At 38.1% G+C, this 11,170-nt stretch overlaps 1 protein-coding gene across 2 annotated transcripts; it reads left to right on the top strand.

Moving 5' to 3' along the window:
- The first annotated feature begins 213 nt into the window (after positions 1-213).
- On the top strand, positions 214-10,873 carry lmod3 (leiomodin 3 (fetal)). Of its 2 annotated transcripts, none has more exons than XM_072582527.1 (3): positions 214-669; positions 1,591-3,012; positions 10,596-10,873. In XM_072582527.1, the coding sequence occupies exons 1-3, from the start codon at positions 244-246 to the stop codon at positions 10,620-10,622; spliced, it is 1,875 nt and encodes a 624-aa protein (XP_072438628.1). In that variant the 5' UTR covers positions 214-243; the 3' UTR covers positions 10,623-10,873. The 2 variants fall into 2 exon arrangements, with proteins under 2 accessions (XP_072438628.1, XP_072438627.1); XM_072582526.1 differs by having other exon boundaries at positions 215-669; positions 1,588-3,012.
- The last annotated feature ends 297 nt before the right edge of the window (positions 10,874-11,170 follow it).

The raw sequence follows: 11,170 nt of genomic DNA, 5'->3' as shown, positions 1-11,170 counted from the left end.
TGTTCCCCCAACTCCACTATTAACACATACAGAAAGACTAACATTTACATCGTAAATGCTTTGCCCTAATCAGTTTGAGGTTAGGCTGCCAAGCGAATGTTCTCGAAAACCTTCCATGACCTGGAGTGAAAGGGACCCAGCTGGAGTGAAATGTCAGGGTGACTCCTGCAGCTGACAGAAGCTGCTGAAAAAAAACAGTGCAGAGCCCAGGACTATTTTGGCAGAGAGTTGTGCTTAATATAGATGGCAGGCAGCTCGGCAGCACTGCTGCGTGCTGAGTTCTGGACATTTGCTCCGGGAAGACCGAGGGACAGGAAGTCTCCAGCTGAAGTCCAAACTTTCCCCAGCGATCTTTTCTTCCAGAAGGCACCGACCATGTCTGACTGCAGCCAGGAACAGGACGACAATGAGCCCAACAGCGGGGAGCTGGATGAGGATGAAATCCTGGCAACTCTGTCTCCCGAAGAATTGAAGCAACTGCAAAACGAGATGGAAGTTCTGGACCCTGACCCGCTTGTGCCCTTAGGGCAGAGGCAGAGAGATCACACTGAGAAAGCACCCACTGGCTCCTTCGATCACAGATCCCTGATTGACTACTTGTACTGGGAGAAGGAGTCCAGCCGATTGCTGGAGGAGGAAAGGATCCCGGTCATTCTGCTGAACAGTGAGGTGAGTGTGTGCTGAAGAGTGGCTGGGGGAACAAGAAAGCAGAGTGATTCTGCCTCAGTGAAACCCGTTGTAACCACGTACAGAAACAGCCATGAAACCCACATAACAGTTTTCCTAGAATATCCAAAGATATTACTTCCACTCTCACAATATCCACTGTACCTGAGTTATTGCAACTCCAACATACAAACTGGACCTTATTCCTTCTAGTTTGGCACTGGGTTTCAGTAACTGCCCAGCTTCCCACCAGCATTGGGGTGGCGTGGTGGCTCAGTGGTTAACATTGCTGCCTCACTGTTCCAGGAACCTGGATTTGATTCCAGGTGTTGTGACTGTTCGTGTGGAGTTTGCACATTTTCCCCATGTCTGCGTGGATTTCGTCTGGGAGCTCCAGTTTCCTCCCACAGGCTAAAGATATGCAGATTAGGTGGGTTGGCCATGTTGAATTGCCCATAGTGTGCAGGCTAGGTGGATTAGTCATGGGAAATGCAGGGAAAGGGTCTAGTTAGGATGCTGTTCAGAGGGTTGGTGTGGACTCGATAGGCCGAATGGCCTGCTTACACATTGTAGGGATTCTATATGGAATCTCACCCTGCATTTGGATACAGCCAGTTGTACATGTAGCAAATTAACAAATTCACTTGAACATGGGCGAGATAGACGAGATAGAAATTCATTCATTTCCTGGCTCATTTCCCAAAGGAGTTAAATTTGTACTGTACTGAAATAAAACAGTGGAAATCTTAAAAATGGCTTTGAAGAATTTCTAAGTAAATGATTCTGATTTTTATGAGAAAGTTTTGTATAGTAAGAGTGGTGTTTATAACATTTGTGCTTGAACTTTATTAGAATTATGAAACTGTACATTGCCAAAAACAAAAAAAATGACACAAAACTGGAAGTCTGTCTTTCCAACAGCAGACTGTAGAAGGAAGAACTGAAGAACCACCAGCTGAAAAGGAGTGTGAAGAAGAGAAGAGTAAAAGTGAAAGAGACAGAGATAAAGAAGAAGAAAGCACCAAACATCTGAATGGAAATGGTCAGCGGATTCAGCAAGATAATAAACTGGAGAACAAAGAAATCAAATACAAATCAGAGAAAGAGAAGGAGACATTGGAGATGATGAAGGCACAGCAAGTCAAAGATCTGCCAGTGATTGAACCTGAACTTCAAACCGAAGATAATGGCAGTAACCAGCTGGAGGGATCGGGGAAGACCATTCCGGATCAACCTAATGACCAGCCGAAGATTGAAGACCCCATTCTCTTGTGCAATAAGACAGAGGCTTGTTCCTCCACTGAAGAACAGGTTGAATGCAATAACAATAAAAAAGGCAGCGAAGAAGAAATTTCTACACTACCCAAAGAAAGCCAAGAAAATACTGAGGGGAAACCAAGAAAAGGAAAGGTTGGAAAGAAGGTAGGACTGGACAGTAGTTTCCTCAAACTGACTGCAAGGCCTTCGGGAAACCCAACGCTCTTGGATGAGTCATTGGCAGATATTCGCAATAACAAACCTGACCTTAAAGAGGTCAACCTGAACAATGTGGAAAATATCCCAAAAGATATGCTGAAAAGCTTTGTGGAAGCTTTGAAGAAGAACAAACATGTCACTTCATTCAGCATCACAAATACAGGTGCTGATGATGAAATTGCCTTTGCCATAGCCAACATGCTAAGAGAGAACAAAAAAATTGTTACCCTTAATATTGAATCCAATTTCATCACAGGAAAAGGCATTGTGGCTATCATGAGGTGCTTACAGTTCAATGAGATTCTCACTGAGCTGAGGTTTCACAACCAGAGACATATGTTGGGTCATCATGCTGAGATGGAGATTGCCAGACTTCTCAAAGCCAACACCACCCTCCTGAAGTTGGGTTATCACTTTGAGCTGCCAGGGCCCAGAATGGTGGTCACCAACTTGCTAAGTCGCAATCTAGATCAACAGAGACAACGGAGGTTGGAGCAGCAGAGAAACCAGGTTGTGCAGGAACAAGAATTGATGATGAATGCCTGTCAAAAAATTAACCCAGGCCTGCTGGAGATGGTGGATGGATATGTGCCCAATCACTCCACCCTCTGTGAAGAACCTCCCCTTCCACCAAATACCTATTACAATCGTCCAAAGAAAATTGTTCGAGTACAGCTCAGAAAAATTCCCAAAAAACAAAGTAAAATTAAAACTTGTACTACAGACGGGAATGACAAACCAAACCTGAAGGCAATGTTAAAGTCACTAAAGCCAGTTCCCAGGACTCGACAAGCTCCTTTAGTTGAAAATACCCCTCGAGATCTGTTATTAAATGATATTCGTCAGAGCAACGTGGCTTATTTAAAACCTGTGAGTAGTGTTTCCATACATTCCCAGTGGTGTTTTATAACTTCTTTCCAATCAACGCCATTCATCTGCTATAAGTCATAACTGGTATCAATTTTCCTTGCGTAATTAAGATTTTAATAGGTTAATAGCAAACTCATTTGCAAACTTTTTTTAAAAGTCAAACATTCAACCTTAAGAATGATAAAACAAAATGCAACAGATGCTGGAAATCGGAAACAAAAAGATAAATAAACCCTGGAAAAACTCAACAAATCAAGCATCTTTGTAAAGAAACAAAAATGTCCAATTTTTCTGGCATGGCTCTTTTTTAGAACTTAAAGATTTGACAGATGATTGCTTAGTTCCACCTTTTGTTTTGGGATTTGTTAAATATTATTTTATCCAATCCAACTCATATCCTTCTCCAATCCCTCCAAAAAAAACTAAAATAGTCTTTATCTAGTTTAGGCACCATGCAATCTTCCATCACTATACTGCTTTGTAATCATGCCAAGTTATCCATGAACCTCTACTTAAACTCTCAGGTATCCATTATTTTCCACTGAAAGATGTAGTCATACATTCCAATTTTCTTCACTATTCAGAAAATTCCTCAGAACTCAGTGCTTCACTATGGTTATACGTTCTATCCCACTCATAATGTAATGTAAGTATTGTTTCAATGTTTCATGTTGAATATCTTCAGTTTCACATAAACACAAGTTTTATGTGAGAATTAATATTTTGCCTCACCTCAATCGTCCCTATGTTATGCCACTGTGAGAGAACAAAAAGCTACAATGCTGAAATACACTGTGTCATTGATGATTGTGTTTAATATGAATTTTCTCATAGTTTAAAAATGTCACTGACAATAACAGGAACTGATTTTTAAATGTGCATCAACTGCCAACACTCTTGTTCCATGGGGTAACTTTTTACGCATTCAAGAATGAACTCTTCTTCCAAAATGCAAACCTTTTGTTTCATCCAAAAATCACAAACTAAAACAAATTAATTTGCAAGCAGAACATTAGACTATGTGTGAAAATTCTCAGACCACATGCTGCTACTTACCTCGTGCACATGACAGCTAATGTATTGCAAAATCATTGTATAGAGGCTGCCATTTTTAGTCTATTTAACTTAGTGCTATGTGCCTGCATCTTTCCAATTAATGCATGTGAGATATTGACAAGACCTTGTAAAGTCTATTAAAGTCTCAATAAGCCCTTCTAACATTCTCTAAGTCACTATTGTTATACAATACTACTGCATCATGAGCATCATGCCTAAATACGACCATTGTACTCATAAAAAGACAAGTCTCAGTGAAAAGGGACATTGCCCACTGAATTATGAAGACAACTTAGGGGTGGAGTTTTGCTCAATTATAATCTAATTCTAGATATTGTAAAAAATGTTTACATACTTATCAATAACTCTTGTTGCATTGAAATTGTCTGATGTGAAAAGCCTATCTGTGATAATTATGTAGCTTTGTTTTAGCAATAGTAGAATGGGAAGATTTAACATCTGTTCTTATTTATGATGTTTCTGAAATCATACTCCATAATATCATAAGAAAACATTCTCCATAAGAAAAGTTCCACAGAAAACATTCATTCCTAAACTTGAAATTCTTTCCTAAACTTTTGAATATGTTTCCTTAAGTAAATGAACAGCTAAAAATTATTATGGTGAAATGGCAATTTAGCAGGACACCATTATCTCAATTGGAGAATATTCTGTTTTCATTAGGTAATAAAATGGTGATATTAGCACCTAAGCTTATTTTAATCTTTTAGGACTATTCCTTCTCCACTTCCTCCTCTCTGGAAGAGACTAATTCATGCTATGGTGAGACTTGATGGACCTGAGATTATTTTAGCATCCTTCTTTTCAAAAGCCGGATTAGATTGCTATGTGTGCTTGCAAACCTCCAGTACCTAGTTGGAGTGGGCCTCCTTAATCTCTGCACAGTAAAATTTCAGTAGTTCAGCTCATTTTTAACTTCAACACAATTTAATGTCCATTGAAGTACACCACATGGTCATAACCACAGGAGAACAGTGGTTGATTCTAATGCTTGTACTCTTCCCCTGGTTGGGATAAGTGATCAAAAATCAAACCCAGGACATTCAGGTTCTTAAAGCCCAGTACTAGCATAAGCTTCAATGGGGTTGATTAGCTCAGCTGGCCATGATGGTTAACCTGTAATACAGGCTGATACTAAGAGTACAGGTTCAATCCCTGTGTGAGTGAGGTTACCATGAAGAATGTCAAGTTCTCACCTTGTCTGATTTATGGTGACATTCAGGTTAAACAATCACCAGTTTTCTCTTTCTAATGATAGAGTAGCCCTGTGGTCTGGTATTACTATGGCAACTTTACCTTTTAAATTGCAGTAAGTAACTTGGAATTTAAATCTGTGTTCATGATCTTAAATACTCCTTGCTGGTGAAACAGTAATATATAGGTACCATATTGCTATTCATAATGCGGTCTATTCCACATTAAGGGATCATACACAAACTGGGTGACTACTTTCAGACACAACTCTATTCAGTTCACAGTCATGACCTTGAGCTTTTAATAATTGCCATTTTAATTCTCACGCTGGCATCTCTGTGCTCAGCTTCATGCAGTGTTCCAATGAAGCTGAAAGTAGTTAAAAGATCTGAATATCATTTTTCTAATTAGACACTTTATAACCCTCTGGACTCAACACTAAGTTTGCCATCTTCAGAAAAGAAGTTCTGCCTACATTTTGTTTATTTATTCATTATAAAACAATGGATTCTTTGCTTCTCCCACTACCTCTTCCTTTGGACATGCATCAGCATCTCTTTTGTGATCTAATTTCTCATTTCTTCCATCCTATTACAAACCTTCTCTTTTATTCTTCTTTTCATCCCCCCTTTCACTTGCTTAAAACCTACACCAATATTCTTGACACCCACTAGTCAGTCACCAGGATCATTTTAGGCATATGCTCTTGGCCCAGAAAGTGGACTCACTTGCAGCTCCTGACAAAAGCACTGGCAATTAAAATTCTCTTTGCTGAATAATTATTTTTCCACAACCAGGGAGAATCTGCCAGCCTTTAGAGTTGTGTCTGTATTTGTACCAAATATAATCTCAACCAGTGTTTTAAACAATTTAGACCAGTTTAAAAACTGCTTTTTCCTCTATGTTTTGTGTGTCCAATACTTTTGTAACCTTTTTGGAGATAATTTTATTTGGAGTAATGAATTGAAATCAATCCTGTTTGTGCAGCCTGGTCCTGGTAATAATCTTTCAGCTGAATTTATTCCTTGTACTGGCGTTTTGAAAACATATTCAGGAAAATTTACAACTGTTAAATCTTGTGGCAATGCAGTGTTTAATAATTACAAACCTTTAGCATAGAGTTTCACTATGTTATGAAATAGAGTGATTAATTGCAATTCATCGTTAATAATAATAGCTAAATGCTTTTGAAGAAGCTAACAAATTTCTTAAATAGTATAAAAAAATTATTGACTGCATTAGCATATGTGAGGGAAGTGCTCCTCCTGGTGTTGCAATATCACAAGCACACCCAAAGACCCAATACATTTGCAACTTTACCCATTTATGACCTGAAACTTTAACTCCATTTCTGTCTCCACAGATGCTATCTGATCTGCTTTATTTTCTATAACTATTTACAAAAGTTGTGTTTCACAGATCTGCTAGTTTTTTTTTATGGCACTTGTAGTATACCTGAATTTTCAGAAGGTATTTGATATCTGCCACTAATGGAATTGGGAGGTTTATATTTGCATGGTTTTGGAGACTGAAAATAGACAGCAGGAATAAACAGACCATTTTTAGGTTGGCAGGTTGTAACTAATGGAGTGACACAAGGATCACTTACTTAAAATTTACACTGATGACAGCACCAAGTTTAATATTACCACATTTGCAGAAAATACGATATGAGGTGGGTTAATAAGCAATGAGGAGGCAGGAAAGAGGCAGGAGAGAGATAAAAATCAGATAAGTGACTGGACAAGTAATTGGCCAATGGAATATATTGTGGGGTATTGGAAGATTACCATTTATTCGGAAAATAGAAAATAAGATTTTTTTTTAAAAAGTGAGTAATGAGTAAATTGATTAGGGCACAACAGTGGCCATGATCTGTATGGATTTCAGTAAGGCATTCAACAAGGTTACTCATGGTAGACTAGTTAGCAAGGTTAGATCACATGGAATACAGGGAGGACTGGCCATTTGGATACAGAATTGGCTCAAAGTAGAATACAGAGGGTGCTGGTGGTGGGTTGCTTTTCAGACTGGAGGCCTGTGACCAGTGGTGTACCGTAAGGATCAATACTGGGTCCGCTGCTTTCCATCATTTATATAAATGATTTGGATGTGAACATAGGAGGTATAGTTAGTAAGTGATGACACCAAAATTGGAGGTGTAGTGGACAGCGAAGAAGGTTACCTCAATACAATGGGATCTTGATCAAATGGGTCAATGGGCTGAGGGGTGGCAGATGGAGTTGAATTTCGATAAGTGTGAGGTGCTGCATTTTGGAAAGGCAAATTAGGGCAGAACTTATACACTTCGTTGTAAAGTCCTGGGAGTGTTGCTGAACAAAGTGACCTTGAAGTGCAGGTTCATAGTTTCTTGAAAGTGGTGATTCAGGTAGATAGGATAGGGAAGGTGTTTGGAGTAATGAACTGAGATCAATCCTGTTTGTGTAGCCTGTTCCTGAGCTGAATTTATTCCTTGTACTGGCGTTTTGAAAACATATTTAGGAAAATTTACAACTGTTAAATCTTGTGGCAATGCAGTGTTTAATAATTACAAATCCTTAGCATAGAATTTCACTATGTTATGAATTAGAGTGATTAATTGCAATTCATTAATTGCAAAGAATGGGTATGCTTTCCTTTATTGGTAAGAGCATTGGGTAGAGGAGTTGGGAGATCATGTTGCGACTGTACAGGACAGTGGTTAGGCCCTTTTGGAATACTGTGTCCAATTTGGCCTCCCACAAATTGGAAGAATGTTGTGAAACTTGAAAGGGTTCAGAAAAGATCTACAAGGATGTTGCCAGGATTGGAGTGTTTGAGCTATCAGGAGAGGTTGAATCGGCTGGAGATATTTTCCTGGAGCGTCAGAACTGAGAGGTGACCTTATAGAGGTTTATAAAATCATGAGGGGCACGGAGAGGGCAAATAGACAAGGTCTTTTCCCTGGCATGGGGGAGTCCTGCATTACAGAGCATAGGTTTAGGGTGAGATGAGAAAAATTTAAAAGAGACCTAAGGGGCAACTTTTTCACACAGACCGTGATACATGTATAGAATGAGCTGCCAGAGGAAGTAGTGAAGGCTGGGACAATTACAGCATTTAAAATGCATCCAAATGGGTATATGAATAGGAAGGGTTGAACGGGATATGGGCCAAGTACTGGCAAATAGGACTAAATTAGTTCAGGATTTGTGGTCAGCATGGACGAATTGGACCAAAGGGTCTGTTTGCGTGTCTATGACTCTACGACTCTAACTGTTGGCATTCAAAGGGATTTGTGCATTCATGTACACAGTCACAGAAAGGTAACATGCAGCTATGTACGTGATCTGGGAGGCAAATGGTTTGTTTGCCTTTTAACAAAAAATTTGAAGTATAAGGGTAAAGAAGTCTTGCTATAATAATATGGGCCTTACTGCACTATTGGAGTATCACATAAAATTGTGTTTTTACTGGAAAAAAGATGTACTTGTGTTCGAAGGGACTGTGGCAAAACTTCCATGGAACATTTCCTGGGATGAGATGAATGTCCTGGAAGAAGAAATTGGATAGAATGATCCTCCTGGTACATCCTCTAGCATTTGGAAGAAAAGGTTTAATTGTAACACAGAAAATTCTCAGAGATTTCAAGGGAGGTGCAAAGTTCGGACTTATTTTGATTGAAAACAATGATCTCAGTATAATGTGTTGGCCATTCAAGATGAGATGAGGGCAAGTTTTGTTTTCACTCAGAGGAATGCGAATCTGTGGAATACCCTACTGCAGTGAGGTACGGATGCTTTGGGGTGGAATATATTCATCATTAATAAATCCATGCTTGCTCTCCTGTATTAATCCACGCTTATTCAAATGCTGTTCATTTTTTCTAAAAGCTTTCCCACCACCAACATTAAACCGACTGACAAGTAGTTGCCAGGTTTACCTTTCTCCTCTTATTTTGTATGTAACATTTCCAGTGCCCAGCACTCTCACACTATCTTGTGTCTAATGAGGATTGTGATCAGCACTTCCACAATTTCTACTCTTAGTATCCTCAGCAATCTGGGATGCTTTCCATCTGGGCAGGGTGACCTATCTACTTTGTGTACTGTCTGTCTTTCTAGGGCCTCTTTGTCTTTTTTTAAAGCTCTTCCAGTGTCCTATCAGCCAAATTAGCTTCAAATAGATTTTGGACATAGCTTTTTATATTTTCTTTACTGCAGTAATGAAGAAAGTTAATGCTGATGTCTTTTGCCACATGTAACTATTATCTTGTAAAGTTGAGAATTAGAAATTACTGGCAGTGTTTATCACATTCAAATGACACTTCTCTACTTTAGCAACTGTGTTAACTCTCTTAAATACAGTATCTCAGCAAAGTCAGAAATACAGCAAAAATATGAATAATGTTTTATATATATATTATATATATCTCACAAAAAATAATTTATTGGTTTTGGACATAATATAACCAAATGTGATTAAAGCACCTAGTGAAAATCTATGGGAGACATTGTGCCTATTTTCTATGTCAATTTAACTTTGAACAAAAACATAAGATACCTTCCACTCTTACTTGTACACATAATTCATTGGCAAATTTACTCAAGTATTTGGACACAAAGCTTTGACAACTAACTGAAACATTTCAAACATCAACTAATGACATGAAATAGCCAAGCCACCAAGGAATTGCTCTAATTATGATGTTACTTAGTTTGGGAATTATAACAGCACTGTGCTTCGATATTGTCAGAGTGTGAAATATATTAAAAACAATGATCATTATTATCTCTTTGTTTGACAATATTCTTCTATCTTACCCCCTGAAGGTGTTGACTCATAATTGAGATACTCAGCAGCCCTTACTCTCTCCCCTTTACAAACTTTGGGATTAAAGAAGCAGGAGAAAATATCTATTTTTCTTTTGCATTCTTGCTCTTTTTAAATTTTGAAACAAAACAGAGACAATCATAAATTGTGAGATAGCATAATCATTTCTGACAATTTCTTATAGTTAACATTCCTTCTTTAATTATCACCACCCAAAACAAATTAGCTGGCCTCTCAACTGGATTGCTGTCAGTTGAATGTTTCTGTGCACAAATAACGTGTTGCATTTATTTAGAGAACACTAACCGTAGTTAAATATTATTCCTTGGGTGATGTAAAGCATTCTAGAATTTTGCAAGGTTCTGATCATGCACTATACAAATAAATGCTATTGCTTTAAGGAAACATGATGCCTGTAACAAAGTAGCCTGGTAATTATGTCATAATTAAGTTAGGGTAAATGCTTAAATTTATAGTTTTCTCCTTATGTTGTTTTATAGGTTCCACTTCCAAAGCTGTTGAGTTGAGCCAGTATGCCAGCAGCTTGGCTAAAATTTAAGAGCTGTGCAACAATAGGGATGGAGTGTCACAATCAAACATGGACAGTTTCCTACTGTTTGCATTTCTGTGTGGGAACAATTCAGAACAGTTTAAAGGTTTTTGCATTATACAAATTATGTGTACTAAAAGCCTATTGTCTTAGAAAAGTATTTATTCACTTTGATTTGTATCTTTGAATCTGGAATGTATAATAAAATAAAAAATGATTGAAACATTAGTTTCATGTTTATCTCCCAGTTTATTGCATTTTTTCAACTATTCTTCTTTAGCATTAGTGAGCTCACTACAAATGAAGGCCACACTGACCAGTAACATTCCACTTCACACCTGTTATTTGAGTTTCTAACAAGATTATTGTTTAATGCAGCTGTCAAAGAATTACTACAATTTATCAGTGAAAGTTAAGTTTTCTTTGGTAGAACCCCAGTCCAGATATTTATTCTCATATCTTTTCACCGTTCATATAAACCATATCTTTTCAAAAATCTGACACATGCAAAAACATTTCAAGAAG

This window comes from Chiloscyllium punctatum, chromosome 12 (genome assembly GCF_047496795.1).
Source record: "Chiloscyllium punctatum isolate Juve2018m chromosome 12, sChiPun1.3, whole genome shotgun sequence".
NCBI classification, from domain to species: domain Eukaryota; kingdom Metazoa; phylum Chordata; class Chondrichthyes; order Orectolobiformes; family Hemiscylliidae; genus Chiloscyllium; species Chiloscyllium punctatum.
The sequence above is the reverse complement of the archived record's forward strand: the minus strand, read 5'-3'. Positions and strand labels throughout refer to the sequence as shown.

Bases quoted from the DNA above. Each gene is read 5' to 3' on its own strand.
- lmod3 (XM_072582526.1), top strand. From the start codon at position 244: ATGGCAGGCAGCTCGGCAGCACTGCTGCGTGCTGAGTTCTGGACATTT. The intron at 670-1,587 runs GTGAGTGTGTGC...TCTTTCCAACAG, and splicing joins TCATTCTGCTGAACAGTGAG to CAGACTGTAGAAGGAAGAAC. The intron at 3,013-10,595 runs GTGAGTAGTGTT...GTTGTTTTATAG, and splicing joins ACGTGGCTTATTTAAAACCT to GTTCCACTTCCAAAGCTGTT.